This window comes from Chiloscyllium punctatum, chromosome 11, assembly GCF_047496795.1.
Source record: "Chiloscyllium punctatum isolate Juve2018m chromosome 11, sChiPun1.3, whole genome shotgun sequence".
NCBI lineage: Eukaryota > Metazoa > Chordata > Chondrichthyes > Orectolobiformes > Hemiscylliidae > Chiloscyllium > Chiloscyllium punctatum.
The window spans coordinates 30,917,229-30,939,882 of NC_092749.1; the positions used below are offsets into that span (position 1 = coordinate 30,917,229).

General features: G+C 41.6%; 2 protein-coding genes across 4 annotated transcripts in view; one reads left to right on the top strand and one right to left on the bottom strand.

Annotated features, from left to right (window-relative positions):
- The window catches only part of fh (fumarate hydratase), a 42,701-nt gene extending 35,556 nt beyond the window's left edge, over positions 1 to 7,145 (bottom strand). Inside the window, exon 1 of one of the 2 annotated variants that reach the window (XM_072580580.1) lies at positions 6,969 to 7,145. In XM_072580580.1, coding sequence (XP_072436681.1) covers positions 6,969 to 7,091 — 123 coding nt within the window. In that variant the 5' untranslated portion in view covers positions 7,092 to 7,145. Of the gene's footprint in view, positions 1 to 6,319; positions 6,552 to 6,968 lie in introns of those variants that run through there. The other variant, XM_072580582.1, reaches the window with a different exon arrangement.
- Positions 7,146 to 8,856: 1,711 nt separating this feature from the next.
- The window catches only part of kmo (kynurenine 3-monooxygenase), a 77,343-nt gene continuing 63,545 nt past the window's right edge, over positions 8,857 to 22,654 (top strand). The window contains exons 1-3 of one of the 2 annotated variants that reach the window (XM_072580584.1): positions 8,909 to 9,024; positions 13,684 to 13,708; positions 18,777 to 18,846. In XM_072580584.1, the coding sequence (XP_072436685.1) occupies positions 13,688 to 13,708; positions 18,777 to 18,846 (91 nt within the window). In that variant the 5' untranslated portion in view covers positions 8,909 to 9,024; positions 13,684 to 13,687. Of the gene's footprint in view, positions 9,025 to 13,683; positions 13,709 to 18,776; positions 18,847 to 22,654 lie in introns of both variants that reach the window. The other variant, XM_072580583.1, reaches the window with a different exon arrangement.

A 22,654-nucleotide genomic window follows, 5' to 3' on the forward strand; every position in this document is an offset into this window, starting at 1 on the left:
TGAAGAATCCTCCTGGTTATTCCCAAGGTCTCAAATTTTGATGAGATCCTCAATGCCACACTCAATGTTAAGTACAGCCTTGATGTTGATCCTGAAGAGGATCTGCATTTCAATGCAGAGAAGCATGAGAAGATGCATTTTGATAAGAAGAACACTAAAAGATAATATAAATTAGGGGGTACAATTCTAAAGATTGGGGGTAATTAGGACATGGAATTCAGTGCCTAGGAGTGTAATGGAGGCAGGTTCAATTGAGGCAGTCAAGAGGGCATTGGGTGATCATTTGGATAAAAACAATGCACAAGAGGACAAGGAAAAAGCAGAAGACTGGCACTGGGTAATGATGCTCATTTAATGGACTGGTGCAGGCACGGTGCTGACCTAATTCTTCACCTGATATGATCTGCCCAACGCTCAAACATCACATCCAAAATAGTCCAAGAACTCATGTGACCCAGTGGAAGTCTGCAGTGCCCCAGTCAGTTACAGGGTTCTAAGAAAGGCATCAGCAGACCTTAAAAGCAATGACCAGGATATAGTACCACAAGTAAACCCATGACTGGGAAAAGTATTTTCTTCTGTTTGCCACCAAGGATTCATCTAATCAGTCCACTGGGTTACTCCATTTGAATTAGTTTATGGGTACCATATGTGAGGGCCTCCAAACCACACAAGGAGAAGTTTCTTTTAATTACAACAGAAGGAGTCTCCATGTTCGACTAGGTAGCAGAGTTCTGAAAGCAACTCTGATGAAACTGTGAAGTCGTCTGAAACCACTTCAAAATCTCCTAAACAATGATGAAACAAGTGGCAGACAATCATGTCAAGGTTGGAACCTTTCAGCCAGAGGACTACATGTCAGTGACCTGTATAGAATTGCAAAGAACCCCAGGACAGTGAATTATTTGTTTGAGACCCTGAATTGAAGAAAAATCAAATCTGCTCTCATGTCAATTGATAAAGCAATACTACTACCAAGAAAGGGATGAGCAAATCTGCCTCATTGCAACCAACCTGGAGGATGGGGGTAACAGCAGGAATAAATTGTAAGGAGACATGAGGGAGCCTTCACTGAACGCTATAATACCCAGCTAACCAACACGTCAGTGTTCACTCACCTAGTTACAAAGTTGACTTAACTGACAGCTCATTGTATTTAAAAGTTAATTCAAAGACAGGCCAGGCTGCACCACCCTAACCTAACACAATGTGGATGTGGGAGAGATCTCTTCCATAAGGTAACATTCCTATTGGCTAGACCTAGACAAGTTGGTCCAGGTTCAGGAGGAGATTAACTGCACGCTGGAGCACCAACTAACAGAGTCTAGCAGCAAGCTATGACCAGAGCTAACTCCAAACTGATACCCTTACAGCTGGATGATTGTATTGATAAACTAGGTAAAGCAACCTAGATTTACTTTCGGGGTGCTGGGTTTCCCAAATGCATTCAAAAAGGAAATCTTCGTCTTCATAACTCTGGATGGATTTTGCCAATGTCAAGTCATGCCATTCAGTCTAAAATGCCCCAGCAACCTCTCAAAGGTTGATGAACCAGATAGTAGCAACTTACCTAAGTACACAATGCAATTAGATAACCTCATGTACAGCAACATGTTGGGAATTGCACTGAGAGCAACTGGAAGTCCTCTTCCTGAAAGTTGAGCTGCCCAGTGGTCAATCCTGCAAAAAGCATGTTTGCTAAGGCCCAAGGTACCTATTTAGAACACAGTGCACCAAGGATTCTACCTCGGCTGCATAGGCAAAAGTAGCATCACAATTCCCCTTTCCCACAACCAAACAGGAAATCATATGCATTCTACTGAAAGTTCATCCTGAATTCCAGGACAGAAGCTGTACCTTTGCCAGACCTACTGCAGAAAAAACATAAAGGGATTTTGGACTGAAAAATGCAAGACTGCCTTTGGAAAGCTGAAGGCCATTTTAATAAGCGAACCTATGCAGACAACTTCAAACATTAAACAAGTATTTAAGGCAGGCAGTGTTTACTGACATCCACAACTGTGGGCAACTATGCATGCATTTTAATCCAGATATATGAATAAATCCTACACGTGATGTCACATGCAATTGTACTGCACACATGCAGGAACACTTTTAAAATGGAATTTAGCAGTGGGCAGTGAGGACACAGAATGGGAATAGAGATGATATGGTAAAGGAGGGTATAGGGAAGGAGTGGTAGCGAAAGGAAGGCAGGAGGAAAGGTAAATTGTTGGGGAGGGGTAGTGAAGGCCGAGGCCTGGGGGAGGGGTTGGTGATGAGGACCCAGGCCCCGAGCCCCACCGTCAGTTCAACCCCAGGGTTGATCCTTGACTTGATGATAATGCTAAGAGTGGGAAATCTGCTTGATCCCGAGGTTGAATACAATCCTGCTCCAACTGATGGTGGCCCACAATGCCTCGCTGATGCCCGTTCCTAAGATACTTAATCTATTCAAAGTCTATCCCCTTTAGCACAGTGATAATGCCACACAACACAAGGGAGGGTATCCTCAATATGAAAACTGGGACTTTGTTTCCATAAAAACACTGTCAAACTGACAGTGTCATGGACAGATCCATCTGTATTGGCAAGAATGAAGTCAAGTATTTAATCCCCCCATTAGTTCCCCCAACACCAGAGCATTATCAGGCCCTCTCAATTACCCGTAAGATGTATTGTTTGCAAATCTTAAAAAGTACATACTGAACTTTCCAAGAGTTGCAAAAGGACATTTCTGTGTATTTTGGAAATTTATTCTTCGGAATTTAAATGTATAACACCAAAAGCTATTTCTGAAAAATACACCAGGCTGGTCTTGATCCATGGGGAGAGCAGACAATCAATATTCCAGGTTCTACAATTCATCAGAACAAAAAATCAAGCAAAATTATCCATTTAATACGTTTCTACATAAAGGAAAACAGTGGTATCATCGCATCCTTAATCAAGTACGCCACCAACAGTTCCAACTTTTTGTAAGGTTAAAATGACAGTAAAAATGAGAAATCTATGTTGCAAAAGTTTGTACTGCAATAACCCTGAAGGTAAAAGCAACATTTAAGGCCTTTTCTAACAGTTAACCATGTTAAAAGATCATTTAGCTGACAATAATGCAAGCCTGATAGATTGATTTTGGAACTAATTTTACAAACTGTCATCAGTTTCTCATCTCTGTTAACGGGGTCAGTGGTAGCAACACATCTTGGATCTGCTCCAGTTCTGAACTCCTTCCTATATATTTGCACACAAACACACACGCACATATATAAATAAACGCTTCAAGCTGGCTAATCTTCAGCTTTTGTTGCTGTCACTCCATCTTCCCACGGGAGGAGATTTCTGTTTTGCTGCCTTTCTAGTCACATAGCTTGATCATTCAAACTTTCTGCCTCATGTCCTAAACAAGCTATCTGCCCTCATTTATAAAGAAAACGATTGTATGTAAAAAGTCTGTTCCAAAGAATTAAAACTTTTACTTTCAAAACAATTATTCAATCCCTCTGCCAAATAAAGGGCAGAAACAAGACCCACAATCATTTGAAAAGGGGCATCGATACTTACTTAGTATTACAACATTTCTTAGAAAAATATATAACATATATAGTACCATGTACTAGTGAGGCCAGAAATAGGAAGATAATATAGCTGAATGCAAACTGGTGTCGGAAGGAGGGTTTCAAATATCTGGATAATTGGGATCTCTTCCACGGCAGGATGAATCTGTGCAAGAAGTACGGGTTAAACCTGAAAAAAAAAGCTCAAATATCTGAACAGGAAGTTTGCTTCAGCCACCGGGAAGAGTTTAAACTAATGTGACCAGGTGGTGGGAACAGGACAGTGGGTCAGCATGTGGAGTGGTTGAGGAGAAGGTAGAAGTAAGTCTAATAAGAACAGGCAGGTTAATGAACACAGTGGGACTGGCAGTCTGAAGTTCATTTATTGCAATGCCATGAGTATAGTATGTAACACAGACAAACTTCAGACTTCAATTAGTACATGGAACTACAGTGATGTAGCCATTATTGAAACCTAGTTGAGGGAAGGGCAGGACTGGCAGCTCAATACTCCAGGGTTTAGATGTTTCAGGTGTAAGAGAAAGGGTTGTATAAAGGGTGGAGGAGTTGCATTACTGATTAAGGAGCATATTACAGCTGCATTAAGAAAGGATATCTTGGAGGGCTCATTCATCAAGGCCATATGGGTAGAATTTAGGAATAAGAGAAGTGCAATAATGGGGTTATATTATAGAGCTCCCAATAGTCAGCAGGAGATAGAGCAACAGATATATAAGCAGTCAATAGAAAGATGTAAAATCAACAGGGTTGTTGTAGTGGGTGATTTTAACTTCCCAATATTGACTGGGACTCCCTTACTATTGAGGGTGCAGTGCTGGCAAACCACAGGTCAGGCAACATCTCAGGAGCAGGAGAATCGACGTTTCCGGCAAAATGCCCTTCATCAGACTTTTGCCCAAAACATCGATTCTCCTGCTCCTCGGATGTTGCCTGACCTGCTGTGCTTTACCAGCACCACACTCTCAACTCTAATCTCCAGTATCTGCAGTCCCCACTTTTGCCCTGGGACTCCCTTACTGCCAGGGGCTTCGATGGGGCAGAATTTGTTAGGTGCTTCCAGGAGGGTTTCTTGAAAGAACATTTAGATAGTTTAACCAGGGAAGGGGCCATATTAGACTTTGTATTCGGGAAAGACACTGGTCTAGTGATTGAAGTTTCAGTGGGACAGCATTTTGGGTACAGTTATCATAACTCCCTGAGTTTCATGGTAGTGCTGCATAAGAATGACTGGTTCGTGGATGAACGTGCTAAATTGGGGGAGGTCTTGTCTCACAAATTTGTTTGATTTTTTTTGAGCAAGTGATGCAGATGATCAATAAGGGTATGGCAGTAGGTGTTGTCTACATGGACATTACGAACAAGGTCCCTCAGGCTAAATTGCTGTCTTAAATCAAATGGGATCCACCATGAGTTGGTAAATTGGATACAAAATCAGCTTAGTCATAGAAGACAAGAGGGTACTGCAGTTAGGTGGTAGTGTGGGGGGGTTAAAAAATGTTTTAAAAAATAAACAGGAGTATGGCTGCTTCTAAAAAAAAAGACAAGATCGTAATTGTTAAGGGGTGTTTTTCTGACTGGAAGTAGATGACCAGTGGTATTCTGCAAGGATCAGTCCTGGAACCTCCATTATTTGTAATATATAGGAATGAAAATAAAAGTGGTCTGATTTGTAAGTTTGCAGATGACATGAAAATTAGTGGAGTTGTCGACAATTAGGAAAGTTGTCAATAGATTAGATCAGATGGAAAGTTGGGAGGAGAAACAGTAAATGGATTTTAATCTGGAAAAGTGTGAAGTGATGCATTTTCAGAAGTCAAAAGTAAGCGGGAAATACACATTAAATGGCAGGATCCTTCGGAGCATTGATATACAGAAGGATATTGGGGTTCAAGTCTGTAGCTCCCTGAAAACAGTAATAGTGAATAAATTGGTAAAAGTGGAGTACAGCCTGCTTATCTTCATTGGTCAGGGCACGAGGTTATAAATGTTATCAAGTCGAAACTTTAGTTAGGCCTCATTTGGAGTACTGTATGCAGTTCTGGTTGCCACACTGTAGGAAGGATGTCAAAGCTTTGGAGCGGGTAAAAAACAGGTTTACCAGGCTGTTGCCTAAATTGATGTGCATTAGCTATAAGAAGAGTTTGGACAAACTTGGATTATTTTCACTACAGCATTCAAGGCTGAGGAGTGAGCTGATAAAAATATGTAAAATTCTGAGAGGCTTGGATAGGGTGGAAATGTCAAATACTAGGGAGCCTGGATTTGGGGCAGAGGACAGGGAAGTTTAAAGGAGACATGCAAGTAAACTCTTTCTGTGCAGAGGATAATGAAGGCCTGGAACGCACTGCAATGTTTAAGAGGCATTTGGACAAACACGTGAACAGGCAGTGAAGGGAAGGATACGGGTCAGGTGCAGGCAAATGGGGCAAGTTTCCAATGGTATTGTGGTCGGCACCGACATGGTGGAAGTGATACTGTAGATGAGAGTCGAGTGTGTGGCGCTTGCAGCAAGAAAAATCGACATTTCGGGCAAAAGCCCATCACCAGGAACGACATGGTGGGCCGAAGGGGCCTTCTGTAATGTTCTACATTAAAGTAAATGGCTTGGCGCGAGTGTAAAAATCTACACGTTTAAAAGAAGAGCCTGTGGGGAACTTATTAGTATGGTAACTCCCCACCCCCCCAAAAAAAATGATCTACAAATGTCAAAGCACAACGTCACTGATTGCAGTTAAACCCACTGGTGAACAAAGCTGTCTGCATCCTGTTCTTTCCCCGCTGTGGTACTTTTTAACGAGGCTGCATTCCATTTTCCAAGAGAGTGGGACAGCAACAGCTAAAACAACTGTGAAAAAGGTCCTGCCCGTGTACGGCTCCTGCTGCTTCACTGAGGAACGGATGTGGGAAGAGAGCTGAGGCCTAGTGTTTCTCCAGACCAACTCGGAACCACGGGCCTGGCCCCACTGAACCCGAGCGGCTTCCTCATGGAGAAAACTCCACCCTCGGCATTGCCGGCGAACACTAAAGTGGGGGTGGGGGGAAAATGTTTATGGACCCACAGCGAGGAGGGCCCTGTGCCCTCAGAGTCTTCCCCTCGGCAGCTGAGCCGTTGCTCTCCGTCAGGAAGTGGGGAGGGGGGTGACCTTGTCCAATGGAACGTTCCCCGGAGAAACCCTGGCAACCGCGGCCGGGCTGCCAGCGCGAGGCAGCCGGGGAGTTCCCTGCAGCACCGCCAAGCGCACAACCGGACCCACCGCAGGTCACCGAGGGGGCTGGAGTCAACCGAAACTATCGTGCATCTCCCCCCAACCTAACCTAGCCTTGCAATTCCTCATTTGGAGGGAGAGGCCGGCCATCCGGCCGGCGTCGCTCCCTGTTAATTGCACTCACCATTCTTTTGCAGATTGCAACAGCAGCCGGCGGCCGCCGCAGGCTGCTGACCAGTAGTGGGGAGGTCCGCGCCCCCGGGGCTTTGCTGCGAAACCGATGAAGGTTTCGGAGAACACGGAACATGTTGCCCAGGAATAAGGCTGGGGAGGGACCAAGGCGGCAGACTGGGGGAGGTCAGATTGGGAGAAGCCGCCAGAGGGAGCAAAAAGCATGCAGCAAATCGCAGTATGCATTTGCTACCTGAAGCATTTAAATCAGATTGAAACACGAAGGTTTGCTTTTCTTTAACCCCCCGAAAAAATGTAAATGTTTTCATGCTACAAATCTCTATGACTCTGTGTTTTTGTTTCTCAAAATCGGAACTGTTAACTGCACCTTGGAATTCCACTTTGCCCAATTGCATTATTAATAAAACTCAAAAGACGACGAAGTCTCATTATTCCTACTGTGGATGGAATTGGGTTTGTCTTGACGGGAGACTTGCAGGAAAGGTTTTGGGAAATGACAGGTGTATTTTGCAGTCTTTGCATTTGCAAGTTATTGCTTCAGGTTTAGCAAAATAAATGTTCAAATGTTTGACCAATATTGGGAAGGCAAATATTGCTGTCTTTACTCCGTATCAAAATGTTTGGTCCAAAGTGAAATTATCCACGTCCCTCTCGTTGAATATGACAGTTTTGACCATGTTGTTCATAAGAATGGCCTATTGTAGTCAATTGGCCCAACAAGTCCGCACCGACCCTCCAAAGAGCACCCTCTACTCAATCCTTCTAACCCTGCATTTCCCATGGCTAACAAAGTTAACCTACACATATGTGAACATTATGGGTAACTTAGTATGGCCAATCCACTAACTTGAATGTCTTTAACTCCTTCCTGGAGGAAAGAAGTATAGTTCCCTGAAGAAGGGTCACAGGACTCGAAACTTTAACTCTGCTTTCATCTACAAATGTTCCAGACTGTGTATTTCTCCAGCAATTTGTTTTTGATAGTTTTTTTTGAAAAATAAGCATAACCTCTCAAAGCCTTCATTTTACAATAACACAAGAGTAGTTGATCATGCTTATTGTGTAAGAAAATTAATAAATTTGAACCAACGTCTGTTCATATATGTTAGTTCACTATTAGAAAACTTCTGGTCAAGATAGTGGCAGTGTAGGGTGCTCCAAACGGAGCTCCTCCGCTCCTTCTGTTATTTCCCATTTGCTTTTTTTCTCCCTGTTTGTCCCCTCTTGGTGTTCTATCCTGAGGTAGAGCGGGTTGGAGGCTTGAGTGGGGCGGGGGGATGGTTTTTGGACTGCTGACTGGTAGGGGCGGTCAGTAGCTTGTGAGTCTAGGCAGAGGAGTGTAGAAGCCCCCTGTGCTGATCTACTGAAAGACTGCAAATGCTTGTCTTTATTCTCATTTTTCTAACTCTTACTATGAGCGACTGTAAGAAATGTAATTTTTTTTCTCCCTTTTTCCCTTTATTTCTGTATTTTGTACCTAAGATCTGTTGTACCTAAGATGGTGCCAGATGGGGTGACATTGTGAACGTTTCACTGTATTCTCATACTTCTGTACTTGAGTACACATGACAATAAAGGAAAATCTATATTCTAACTCTGTCTAAGAAGGTTCTGCTCACTGTTTCTCCTCACAGATTCTGCTTGATATGTTGAGTATTTCAAGCATTTTTTGCTTTTATTTTCAATTACTCGCAACTGCAATGTTAAACTTTTTTTTAGAGAGAGCAGTCAGTAGTTACAAAGTTACAGGCGGTTCCGCGAGTTGAAAGTTTAACGCTTGTTTGGCAGAAATCCCTGCGATATGAGTTAGTAACCCCCCGGGAAAGGATACGTTTGGCCAATGAGGTCTGGAGTTTCAGGAGCGTTGATTCTATTGGGAATGGACAGAATGATAAAACACAGTCCATGGGAAAGGAAAATCCAAGGCTACGTTTGCAATTGAGGCAGGAGAAATCGTCTCTTCGTCTGCAAAAATGTCCTTACGATCTGGTTCAATAACTTATGATGGAGAGGAGACAAAGACGGTGGTGATTGTTGGTGGTGGCTTAGTAAGGATTCTTTTTTTTTCTCTTTAAAGGGGGAATCATGATTCTGTTTGCAGTAAATCAACGATTTGGTTTTTTTTGCTGACTGTCCCTCCACGTGAGGGCCGAAGTGCAACTTTAATATCAGACTTCAAATCTGCTGGATGTGAGGTCGTGCTGAACCTCACAAATCATCTTTCAAAATTTAAGTGCATAAACCTGAGAAAATCGTAAAAATGTTGCATTCGCAATGGTTTGGGGGGAAAAGGTTACGGAGACGGCGCTTTCAGATTTGAGTCTATTGTTTTTTTTCCCAATAGAAATGTTTCCTCAATGAATTTCCCAAACACGATTTTACAAGGTCGTGTTGTATGTTTACTAGGCTTTGTCCCTTATCTCTCAATGCCCTTACCCCTCGAACTAGTACAGTTTTGATGATGTCCTCTACCATTGATCACTTTTCGAGAGAGTGAATTTCAGTTTTCGACTATCCTTTGTGCACAACTCAGTCAAAATTCACATAACAACAGGTTATAGTCCAATAATATATTTGGAAGCACTAGCTTTCCAGGCTCTGCCTCTTCAGGTGATCCTGGTACATGACCATATCACACAGAACTTATAGCAAAAGGCTTACAGTTCCACGGAATTGTAATGATATTTTAAACAATTTTATTTTTAAAAATCACACACACAACTGCAGGTTATAGTTCTTAAGCACCTGATGAAGAGGCAGCGCGTTGGAAGCTAGTGCTTCCAAATAAACGTTTTGGACTATAACCCGGTGTTGTGTGAATTTTGACTCAGTTGTGTTATTTTTAATTTTGTCCACCCGAGTCCAACACCAGCACCTCCAAATCACAACTCAGAGTCATACAGCACGAAAACAGACCCTTCAGTCCAACCAGTCCATTTCCCCATAATCCCACTGGTTTGACATCAAATTGGATAAACTCTTTACACTGGCTCTTGCATGACTAAATGTCTAGGAATTGTTCCAACGAAATGCTATACAATTTTGCTTAACCAGTTCCCGTATCATAAAGTAAAATCAGATAAATCCTCTTGAAGACTTTTTCCACCAAGACTGCATAGACATAGCATCTTCTACTCCCACAACCAGTAGCATCGTGAAGCACAAAGATGGCAGGTAGAGTCATAAAGATGTACAGCATAGAAACAGACCCTTCGTTCCAATCCGTCCATGCCAATCAGATATTCCAACCCAATCTAGTCCCACCTGCCAGCTCCCAGCCCATATCCCTCCAAACCCCTCCTATTCATATACTCATCCAAATGCCTCTTAAATGTTGCAGTTGTACCAGCCTCCACCACTTCCTCTGGCAGCTCATTCCATTCACATACCACCCTCTGCGTGAAGAAGTTGCCCCGTAGGTCTCTTTTATATCTTTCCCCTCTCACCCTAAACCTATGCCCTCTAGTTCTGGACTCCCGTAATGAAGAGCACCAACTTCTGCAATTTCCCTTCCAAGTCATTCTTAGTCCATCCAGACAGTCAAAATATATTGCTTTACTTTCAGTGACACCTGGTTAAATCCTAGAACTCCCTGCTTTAACAGCATTATGCGACTACCTATTCTGAATAGACTGCAGCAGCTCGAAGGCAGCTCACCACCACCTTCTCAAGGGCAGTTAGGGATTGCTGGAAGGCACTGACCCAAACAGTGATACCCACATTCCATGTATGAATTTTTTAAAATCCCTGTTTTTATTTTCATTTTGTAGTTTTATCAATTTATTTAATTTGCTCAATTTTTGACTTTGCTGCAATTGTATTTTAAAGATTACTTTGCACATCATTAATCATAGTAATTAATTTTTCTGAACATAGCTGTAATTAAAAAGGTATTAGTTTGAATGAATGTGTGCTGTGCGCACTTGTTTTTAAGTTAATAATACTCTATATTAACTAGGAAGGTAGTTGACCAATTACAGCTAGCTCCCAGGTAAACTAATAATTAATTCTAGCAGGATCAACAGTTGAATTAGATATTGAAATCTGTAATCTAGATGAATAGGAATAATTAACCAGGTAACTTGAGCAGAGGTGGAGATTGGCTAACTAATAGAAGGCAGAGAGTTGGGATAAATAAGAAATTTTCAGAATGCCAGAGTGTAACTATGGAAATAAATGTAAAACCATCAAGCCTAGGCTCACAAAAAATACTCAAAACTCCAATGCTCAACTTGGTAATAAAACATTATCTTTGGTCATCCAAGTCCTTAAGATATGTTGTAAATAATTGTTGCCCCCACACTGGATCCCCATAGCACTCCACAGAGTCATACAGCACAGAAACAGACCTTTCTGTCCAATCAGTCCATGTTGAACATAATCCCAAACTAAACTAGTCCCACCTGCCTGCTCTTCGCATATATCCCTCCAAACTTTTCCTATTCATGTACTTATCCAAATGTCTTTTAAACATTGTAATTAGACCCACATCCACCACCTCCTCAGGAAGTTTATTCCACACACAAACCACCCTCTCTGTAAAAGGAATTGTCCCCATGTCATTTTTAAAACTTTCTCCTCTCCCCTTAAAAATGTGCTATCTAGTCTTGAAATCCTCCATGCAAGGGAAATGACAACTACTATGAACCCTATCTATACCTCATTTGCTTATAAATTTCTGTAAGGTTGCCTCTCAACCTCTTACGCTCCAGTGATCAAAGTCCCAAGCTATCCAGCCTTTCTTTAGAACTCAGACCTTACATACCCAGCAATATCCTGGTAAATCTCTTCTGAATCCTCTGCCATCCTGAAAATACCCTCCACACACAATATTTCTTTTCTATTAGTTAGAAAATTAGTTAGAAAATCCATGCTAATGTTCTACAACCAAAACCATAGACTCTTATTAAGTGGCCTTATGTGTGGTACCTTATTGAATGCCTTTTTTGAAATCCAAATATATTACATCTACTGATTTCTCCTTTATTTGTCCTGCTTGTCACCTCCTCAAAGAACTCTAATAAAATTGTCAGGCATGGTTTGTGTATTTTTAAGTGCCCTACATCCTCTATAATAGGCACTTGAACATTTTCCCAATGTCAGTCCTAACGGTAAATGACCTGTAGGTACTTTTGTTGTTTCTCTTTTGAATAGGGGTGTTTCATTGGCCGACTAAATAATTATTGCAAGATTATGACCAGTGTATCCATTATTCCAGTAGTTAGAGTATAGAACATTACAGCGCAGTACAGGCCCTTCGGCCCTCGATGTTGCGCCAACCTATGGAACCAATCTGAAGCCCATCTAACCTACACTATACCATTCTCGTCCATATGCCTATCCAATGACCATTTAAATGCCCTTAATGTTGATGATTCTACTACTGTTGCAGGCAGTGCGTTCCATGCCCCTACTACTCTCTGAGTATAGAAACTACCTATGACATATGTCCTATATCTAACACCCCTCAATTTAAAGCTATGTCCCGTTGTGCTAGCCATCCTAGGAATCCCCTCCCACATCCGCCATTCCTGTGGCAGGTAAGACTTTATGATTTGAGCCTTGCTGTAGTCAACATCATCGTTTTGTCATAAATGTCATGTGGCTATGCTGGGGTGAGGATGGACAATAACAATTGTGTATATCTATTTTAATTGTTCCCGCTCTGTAAGAAGTGAGCAGAAATATACTGGCTGCTTAGTTTAAACTTGGCCTGACTTGTTATTGCATTGACTTCCATCCAGAGAATTTAAAAAATTCAGTCGTGGGATGTTATGTTACTAGCGTTTATTGCCCGTCCCTAGTTGCCTTTCAGAAGATGGTAGTGAGCTGGATTCTTCAACTGCTGCAATCCACCTGCTGGCGGTGACCCACAATGCCCTTTGGGAGGGAATTCCAAGATTTTGACCCAGCAACAGTGAAAGAACAGCTATGTATTTCCAGGTCAAGATGGTGAGAGCCTTAGAGGGCAATTTGCAGGTGGTGGTGTTCTCATCTATCTGCTGCCCTTGTCCTTAATGGTTTACTGCTGGTGCCCAGCAGTTATCATTGACACATTGGTAGCTTTCTACAACACAAAAGAGACACAGTACAAAATGCAGACATATACAGTGAGAATGGAGTCTTCGACCTATTAATTACTTAGCTTACCACTGATGTTGTGCCACAACAGTTCAGCGCTTTGCAGTTGAACCTTGAAACTGCAAAAGATATTGCTGCAGTAAGCAGTGTCAAGAGAAGTATGGCAAAAATGCAATTGCACCCTCATAATTTTACTTCCTTTAAAATTTTAAGATGTAAGCTATCACGATGAGGAGACTTATCATCTTTAAACCCATTAGCTTCCATAGTACTTTTTCTCTAGTAGCATTTATTCCTCCACCTTCCCGACCTTTAGCCTTTTGGTTGTTTCGTATGTTTGGAATACTATTAGTTTCCTGAACATGTGAAGAATGATGCAATGTATATATTAAACTCATCCGCCATTTCCATCTTTCTATTATTTGCCTTGCCTCATTCTCTAAGGGGCCTATGCTCACTTTAGCCATCTCTCTTGTCATATATTTAAAGAAATTGTTACTGTCTGTTTTTATATTACTTGCTAGTTTGCCATAATAGATTTTTTTTCCGTCTTTTAGCTTTTGAAACTTTTCCGATCCTCTGACTTACCACTTAACTTTGACACGTTGTATCTCCTTTTTTTTCAGTTTGATGTTATACTCAGCTTTCTCAGTTAAGTATGGTTGGCTTATCCCCTTTCTAGAATCTTTCTTGCTCATTAGGATTCATAGATGCTCTGAATAATGAGCTACTTTCTCAAAAGTCGGCTGTTGTTTATCAACTTTTATTCCTGCTAAACTCCCTTTCCAGTTTACTCCTCCGTACTCTGTCCTCCTCTGTATGTATTTATCCTTACTAAGCTCAGCACAGTTGTTCCTGACATAAGTTCCTCCCAAAGCGAATGCTGAATTCCATGATATTATGGTCACGGTGCCCTATAGGATTTTTATTTTGAGATTGTTTCCTAAACCTGTTATGATTATGCATTACTAGACCCAAAATATATTGATCTCTAGTTATCCACAATACATTGTTTCAGGAAGTTGTCCTAAATGCACTTTATGAATTCTTTCTCTTGGTTCTCTTTGCTGATTTGATTTTCCCAAAATATATGAAGATTAGAGTCACCCATGACTAATGTACTGCTTTTCTTTTAAACATATCTTATTATCTCTTGAAGCTACTGTTTGAAGCCAATAGATTATTCCCACCAGTGTTGTCTTCCCCTTATTATTGTTTTCTCTATCCATATGTATTCTGCAGTTTCTAATCAAAGATCATTTCTTTCTACCATACTTATAGATTCATAGAGTCATAGAGATGTACAGCACGGAAATGGACCCTTTGGTCCAACTAATCTATGCCGACCAGATATCCCAACTCAATCTAGTCTCACCTGCCAGCACTTGATCCATAACCCTCTAAACCCTTCCTCTTCATATACCCATCCAAATGTCTTTTAAATGTTTATTCTATCTCATGCCTAAAACGCCACTCCACCACCCTTCCCTTCCTGCTTGTACATTTTGAAAAATCACACACCACTGAATATACCTTAAAAGCAAAGTCACAAGATAGTGAAGAAGGCAATTGGTATGCTTTCCTTTATTGGTCAGACCATTGAGTATAGGAGTTTGGAGGTCATGTTGCAGCTGTACAGGACATTGGTTAGGGCACTTTTGGAATGTTGCGTGCAATTCTGGTCTCCTTCCTATCAGAAGGATGTTGTGAAACCTGAAAGGGTTCAGAAAAGATTTACAGGGATATTGCCAAGGTTGGAGGATTTAAGTTATAGGGAGAGGCTGAATAGGCTGGGGCTGTTTTCCCTGGAGTGTCGGAGGCTGAGGAGTGATCTTATAGAGGCTTATAAAAGCATGCGGGGCATGGATTGGATAAATAGAGAAGGTATTTTCCCTGGCATGGGGGGAGTGCAGAACAAGAGAGCATAAGTTTATGGTGAGGGTGAAAGATATAAAAGGGACCTAAGGGGCAATGTTTTCACACAGAATGGAATGAGCTGCCAGAGGAAGTGGTGGAGGCTGTTAGAATTACAGCATTTAGAAGGCATCTGGATGGGTATATGAATATGAAGGGTTTAGAGGGATATGGGCCAAGTGCTGGCAAATGGGACTAGATTAGGTTGGGATATCTGGTTGAATTGGGTAAAAACAATGACTGCAGATGCTGAAAACCAAATACTGGATTAGTGGTGCTGGAAGAGCACAGCAGTTCAGGCAGCATCCAACGAGCAGCGAAATCGACGTTTCGGGCAAAAGTTTTGCCCGAAACGTCGATTTCGCTGCTCGTTGGATGCTGCCTGAACTGCTGTGCTCTTCCAGCACCACTAATCCAGTATCTGGTTGAATTGGATGAGTTGGACCGAAGGGTCTGTCTCCGTGCTGTACATCTCTGACTCTATTTAGTTTCTAGCTTTCATCTCCTTGTAACCATATCTCTGTAATGACTATAAGGTCATATCCACTAACCTTTTTGTACCATTAATTTGTGTTTTGTTCCAAAGAAAATGCTCTCTAATTAAAGAGCCATTAATTTTGATTTTTTCCAACTTTTTGCTTCCTTTGACCTTATTTGCTGCTGCTGTATTTTAATGCTTTTACACTCTACCTCTTCTAGTCCATTTGAGTATCGTTATCAAAATAAATGCCCTTCAATGCTGCCACATTCTTTAGTTTTTAAAGCTTCCATATCTCTTCACCCAAATCCTTCTCTCTTCTAGTTAACCTAAAGCCTACTGTACAGCCCTGTAATTTGATTCACCAGGACACTGATCTTAGAATGTTAAAATGAAGTCTGTCCAATTGGTGCAGCTTCCCTCCACCCCATGATTCGGAGGTGCCTATGCTGGACTGGGGTATACAAAGTTAGATGTTGTGGTTCTGTTCGCCGAGCTGGGAATTTGTCTTGCAAACTTTTCGTCCCCTGTCTAGGTGAGATCGTCAGTGCTTGGGAGCCTCCTGTGAAGCGCTTCTGTGCTGTTTCCTCCAGCATTTATAGTGGCCTGTCTCTGCCGCTTCCGGTTGTCAGTTCAAGCTGTCCGCTGTAGTGGCCGGTATATTGGGTCCAGGTCGATGTGTTTGTTGATAGAGTCTGTGGATGAGTGCCATTATACCGGCCACTACAGCGGACAGCTCGAACTGACAACCGGAAGCGGCAGAGACAGGCCACTATAAATGCCGGAGGAAACAGCACAGAAGCGCTTCACAGGAGGCTCCCAAGCACTGACGATCTCACCTAGACAGGGGACGAAACGTTTGCAAGACAAATTCCCAGCTTGGCGAACAGAACCACAACAACGAGCACCCGAGCTACAAATCTTCTACCAAACTTTGAATACAAAGTTAGAAATCACACATCACCAGGTCATAGTACAACAGGTTTATTTGGAAGCACTAGCTTTCATATTGCTGCTCCTTCATCAGGTGATTGTGGAGTATAAGATCATAAGACTCAGAATTTATAGCAATAGTTCGGGTGGCATGGTGGCTTAGTGGTTAGCAATGCTGCCTCACAGTGCCAGGGACCCACGTTCACTTTCAGCCTTGGGCGACTGTCTGTGTGGAGTTTGTGCATTCTCCCTGTGTCTGCATGGTTTTCTCCAGGTGCTCTGGTTTTCTCCCACAGTCCAATTAAGTAGATTGGCAACGCTAAATTGCTCATAGGGATGTGAAGGTTAGGTGCAAATGTAGGGGAATGGGTCTGGGTGGGTTAGTCTTTGGAGGTTTGGTGTGTTTTTGTTAGGCCGAAGGGCCTGTTTCCGCACTACAGGGATTCCAATTCTAATTCTAATTCTTTACAGTGTGATGCAACTGAAGTTATATATTGAAAAGATCTGTATTGCTTGTTAAGTCTTTCATATTTTAGAATGACCATGTTGGTTTCAGTTCTTTCATATGTAAATCCCAGAATGTTTTTTAAAGTTACATTCTCAAGAGAACTTTAACAATAGGTACCATGTCAGCTCAGAAAATGTATTGAGGTGTGACGTTAAAGTTTGTATGCATCCCAGTGTTCAGACTGATTCTATTTCTAAAAAAAGGATTTACAGATTTCATGTAAGATTCTGTAAATCCCTTTTTTAGAAATAAAATCAGTCTGAACATTGAATAAAATATGAGAGACTTAACAAACAATCCAGGTCTTTTCAATATATCATTTCAGTTGCATTGCTCTGTAAACCTTTGCTATAAATTCTGTGTCTTGCAATCTTATACTCCACAACCACCTGATGAAGGAGGAGCGCTCCAAAAGCTAGTGCTTCCAAATAAACCTGTTGGACTATAACCTGGTGTTGTGTGATTTTTAACCTTCTACCCCAGTAACAGTGATGATTCCCTATGAATTGAAACTCCTTCTTCCCACACCAATCTTTGAGATACCCATTCAACCTGGTTTTATTTACTCTCTGTCAGCTTTCCTGTGGCCTAGGTAGTAATTGTGAGCTTATTACTTTGGGTGTTCTGTCTATCAATTTAGCTCCTAACTGTTCAGGACCTTTTAGCAGAATATCCTTTCCATTCCTGTCAATATTATTTATACCAATATAGACAACGACAACTTTATCTCTCCCCTCTCACTTCACATTCCTCTTCAGTCATAAGGAGATGTCGTTAATCTTGGCATTAGACAGACAACACAACCATTGGGACTCAAACTCACAGCTGCAAAGAACAGTGTCTACTTTCCTAGTAATACGTCCCCTACCATTACTGCATTCATATTTCTTCCTGCACTTGAATGATTCCTTGTTCCACGGTGTTGTGGTCAGTATGCTCATCTTCCCTGAAGTCCCTGCTCTTGTTCACACAGCTTACAAGAACCTTTTATCTATTGGACAATAGTAGAGACAAAGGACTTTTGAGCACTTCCCTTGGTCCCCATACTTGCCCCACTTACAATGATAACTTTTGCCTTTGATCACAGACCGGGTTTGAATGACCTAATCTAAATATGTGACCACCCCCTGGAGCCAATTATCCAGGAAGCATTCCCTTTCTCTGATGTGAGGCAATGTATGCAGCTTAAACTCCAGTTCCTCAACTCAAACTTGAATTTATTTGAGTGGCAAATACTTGCAACAGATGTGATTAAAATTTACATAGATGATTTGGAATTGGGGACCACGTGTACTGTGTCAAAGTTTGCGGATGACACTAAGATGATTAGATTAGATTACTTACAGTGTGGAAACAGGCCCTTCGGCCCAACAAGTCCACACCGCCCCACCGAAGCGCAACCAACCCATACCCCTACATCTACCCCTTACCTAACACTATGGGCAATTTTAGCACGGCCAATTCACCTGACCTGCACATCTTTGGACTGTGGGAGGAAACCGGAGCACCCGGAGGAAACCCACGCAGACACGGGGAGAATGTGCAAACTCCACACAGTCAGTCGCCTGAGGCGGGAATTGAACCCGGGTCTCTGGTGCTGTGAGGCAGTTGTGCTAACCACTGTGCCACCGTGCCGCCCATTTTTGTACCCAGCAAATGCAAATACTCAGATACGCTGAACTGAAACAAACACAACATGCTGGAGAAATTATTTTCAACCTTCAGTTCTGAAGAAACTGCCAGAAATGTTGAATCTCTCCTGCATTTTCTATGTTTGTTTCAGATTTACAACACCTGCAATATTTTGGTTTTATTACAAGGCTGAACTAAGTTTGCCTGCTGGTTTTATAATTACAGCAGATCAATATTTTATCCTGTTCCTCTAGGTTGGTGCTTTAAATGCATGTTTCTTTGCAAAGCGAGGTTTTCAAGTGGAACTTTATGAAGCACGCAAAGGTGGGATTCATTTACTTTCTTTTTGCCTTTTAACATTGTCAAATGAACACAACTCCAAGTTGTGATTTAGTCTTAGTTATAGAAGTAGTTAAGCAATCTTTGGAGCTCATACCTACTAAACTTAATTTAAATACCTAAGTTTATTAAGATCATCTGTAAACTACAATTCCTATCCATGTTGCTTTCTAAATTATAATTTTGAATCATATTATATTGTATGATAATTTATCATATAATATCAAGATTTAATAGATAATGTTGGAAAATATTATCCAGAGAATGTACACATCTCATTTGCCATCATGTATTGAACAACCAAACAAAACATTGGTATTGATTTTGAAACATTTTCTTAAATTCTGAATTTTCACATATCCAGAATGTGACAAAGCTCTTCCTTTAACAAGGTTATGTTGTTCTTGGCTTTTTTTGAGAGAGAGGTCGTAAAAGACACAGACTCCAAAAAGTCTGGGGTTGAAGGGTTTCAGGGCCAATTTGTTTAGAGCTAACAAATGCTGCCTCAGGCATAATGCTTTCAAATTTTAAAACACACACTTGTCCAATGAAAGGGGAATGGCCTGTTCTCCCAGCTCAGCTTTTCTCTGGGTTGGTTTGAGTTTTAGTGCAGGAGTGCTGTAAAATTGCTGGATCCAAAGAAGAAGGTCCAGGCTGGTACTCTCTCTCTCTCTGACGTCTATCCTGTCAGACTCTGTGTGTGAGTTTACCTTTTGTGCAAAGGGTGTTTATGGGGATTGTTGCAAGTATTTGGAATAGCATCATTAGGTTCAGTTTTTGGATAGGTATTCTGTATTCTGTTGTTTTTCGTTTGTGTTTCATCCAATAATCTTGTAAATAAATTCTGTTTTGTTCAAAACAAAGTGGGTTGACCAGCAGCATCCCTCCTTGAATATCCACTTTACACCTGCTTAAAACAACTTGCAAAGTTAGGGTCTGGGCGACTGGCTGGAAATGTTTTGAGGGGGTCTGGCCTGGTCCATAACAAAAAGAAAATTTTCAGTCATAAAATTGAATAAGTGTACATGTTAACTTAATTGATTTTATGATATTTATTCCCATTTCTACTTCAAGGCCTTAGTCCCTTTTAAGTGTGTAATCTAACAGTTACAATTCACTAAATTTCCCTGCAGGCAATCCTGCCATCAACAAGTTTAGAAACGGAACATTCTTCACCTTGTGAAAGATGACCGCCCTCTTCACATCCTCCCATTGTTGCTAAAAATGTTATCAAGTTCTGACATAACAGCACTGAATCCAGATCCCCTTCATTTTGCTTCCAGGATAACCTAAAATGCTAATAAATCAACTTCCTCCATAACCATGCTTATCTTAACCAGGTTCTTGTAAAATTGAGACACATTGTGAGCAAAACCATATTTGAACTGTAAGCATTTCAGTTATTGAATAAACTGTTTTTGCGAGTGTAGTTTTAAACTTGTTTAAAGTCTCCATTCCCCAGGCAATAATGAGGAGTGATTGAACTCTGTTCATCCAGTAGAAATAACTACTATATAGGAAAGGTGGTAAGGACAAGCCAGGGAACTATAGACCGGTGAGCCTGACGTCGGTGGTGGGCAAGTTGTTGGAGGGAATCCTGAGGGACAGGATTTACATGAATTTGGAAAGGCAAGGACTGATTCGGAATAGTCAACATGGCTTTGTGCATAGGAAATCATGTCGCACAAACTTGATTGAGTTTTTGGAAGAAGTAACAAAGAGTGTTGATGAGGGCAGAGCAGTGGATGTGATCTATATGGACTCCAGTAAGGCGTTCAAAAAGGTTCCCCATGGGTGACTGGTTAGCAAGGTTACATATGATGGAATACAGGGAGAACTAGCCATTTGGATACAGAACTGTCTCAAAGAGAGAAGACAGAGGGTGGTGGTGGAGGATTGATTTTCAGACTGGAGATCTGTGACCAGTGGGGTTCGACTACATTTCGTCATTTATATAAATGACTTTGATATGAATATAGGAGGTATATTTAGTAAGTTTGCAGATGACACCAAAATTGAAGATGTGTAGTGGACAGCAAAGAAGGTTACCTCAGATTACAACAGGATCTTGATCAGATGGGCCAATGGGCTGAGGAGTGGCAGATAGAATTTAATTTAGATAAATGCAAGGTGCTGCATTTTGGGAAAGCAAATCAGAGCAGGACTTACACACCTAATGGTAATGTCTGAACAAAGAGACCTTGGAGTACAGGTTCATAGTTCCTTGAAAGTGGAGTCGCAGGTAGATAGGATAGGGAAGAAGGCATTTGGTATGCCTTCTTTTATTGGTCAGAGTTTGAGTACAGGAGTTGAGAGGTCATGTCGCGACTGTCCAGGACATTGGTTAGGCCACTTCTGGAATATTGCATGCAATTCTGGTCTCCTTCCTGTCAGAAAGATATTGTGAAATTTTAAAGGGTTCAGAAAAGATTTACAAAGATGTTGCCAGGGTTGGAGGATTTGAGCTATAGGGAGAGGCTGAATAGGATGGGACTGTTTTCCCTGGAGCGTTAGAGGCTGAGGGATGACCTTATAGAGATTTATAAAGTCATGAGGGGCATGGATAGGAGAAATAGACAAAGGTTTTTTCCGGGGATCGGGGAGTCCAAAGCTAGAGGGCATAGGTTTCAGGTGTGAGGTGAAAGATATGATAGGGAGCTAAGGGGCAACTTTATCATGCAGAGGGTGGTACGTGTATGGAATGAGCTGCCAGAGGAAGTGCTGGAGGCTTGTACAATTACAACATTTAAAAAGGCATATGGATAGGTATACGAATAGGAAGGATTTAGAGGGATCTGGGCTGGGTGCTGGCAAATGGGACTAGATTGGGTTGGGATATCTGGTCGGCATGGACAGGTTGGACCAAGTGGTCTGTTTCCATGCTATATGTCACTACGATTCTAATTGGAGAAGCAATAGCTTTGGTGGAGTTGAAATCATGCTACCTGAATTACTTTGAGTCCTTCCCAGCTCCAGTGTCATATTAAACTGGTCTTCCGCAGGATAGCCTCATCAGTCTAATGTGTGCAAGTAAGGGTTCTTTGATGTAACAAGAACTCCACCACAACTTGGAGGGCTGGTTGGAGTGTGACACTGTATTGAGTAAAGCCTATTTGTCAAGAATTTAAGGCTTTAAGTTTTCTTGTGTAGTCTGCAAAAAGCCTGAGTTTTGTTCCGAGCTTCACAAGAATAATGCTATCCTGTGTTATCTAATGCTCTGACCACAATCTTCCCAGCTGCTGCTGTTTTTAAGCCTGTGTCAGTCTCTGGGCCCTGAACTGGTGAAATCCAGCAAAATGTCTGTTTGGGGCATGCAGCTAGGACACCCCCAAAATGGGCAAGCTCATGCTCTAACGATTGGGTGACACTTGGTGTGCTCCACCTGCATGATTATTACAGTTGTCTGATGTGAATTATTACGTATACGTGCAAAGATCACATTTGCACAGCGTTTGCATGTACTGTATACATCTCCGGGAACTGTTTGCTCAGCTTGCTAGGCAGTTAGCTTGTGGATCAGATTTACATCAATCCTTCTGGTTGCGTGGGAAGCCAGGCTTGCCTTCTTGCTCTACCTATACTAAACTAAAACATGGCACTCTGTCACTGTTCAACAAATAATCAGCAAAAACCTATCCCCAGGCAGAGAACTCAACAAGAAGCACAATATACGTTATTAGTTCAATGAAAAATTTCTTTGCTTTCCCAATTAGTTTCAAATAAAGGTGAACAATAGGTTCATATCATCAATGTGATATAGAAAGGTACCATTCAGTCGATTAAGTTTGTGTCA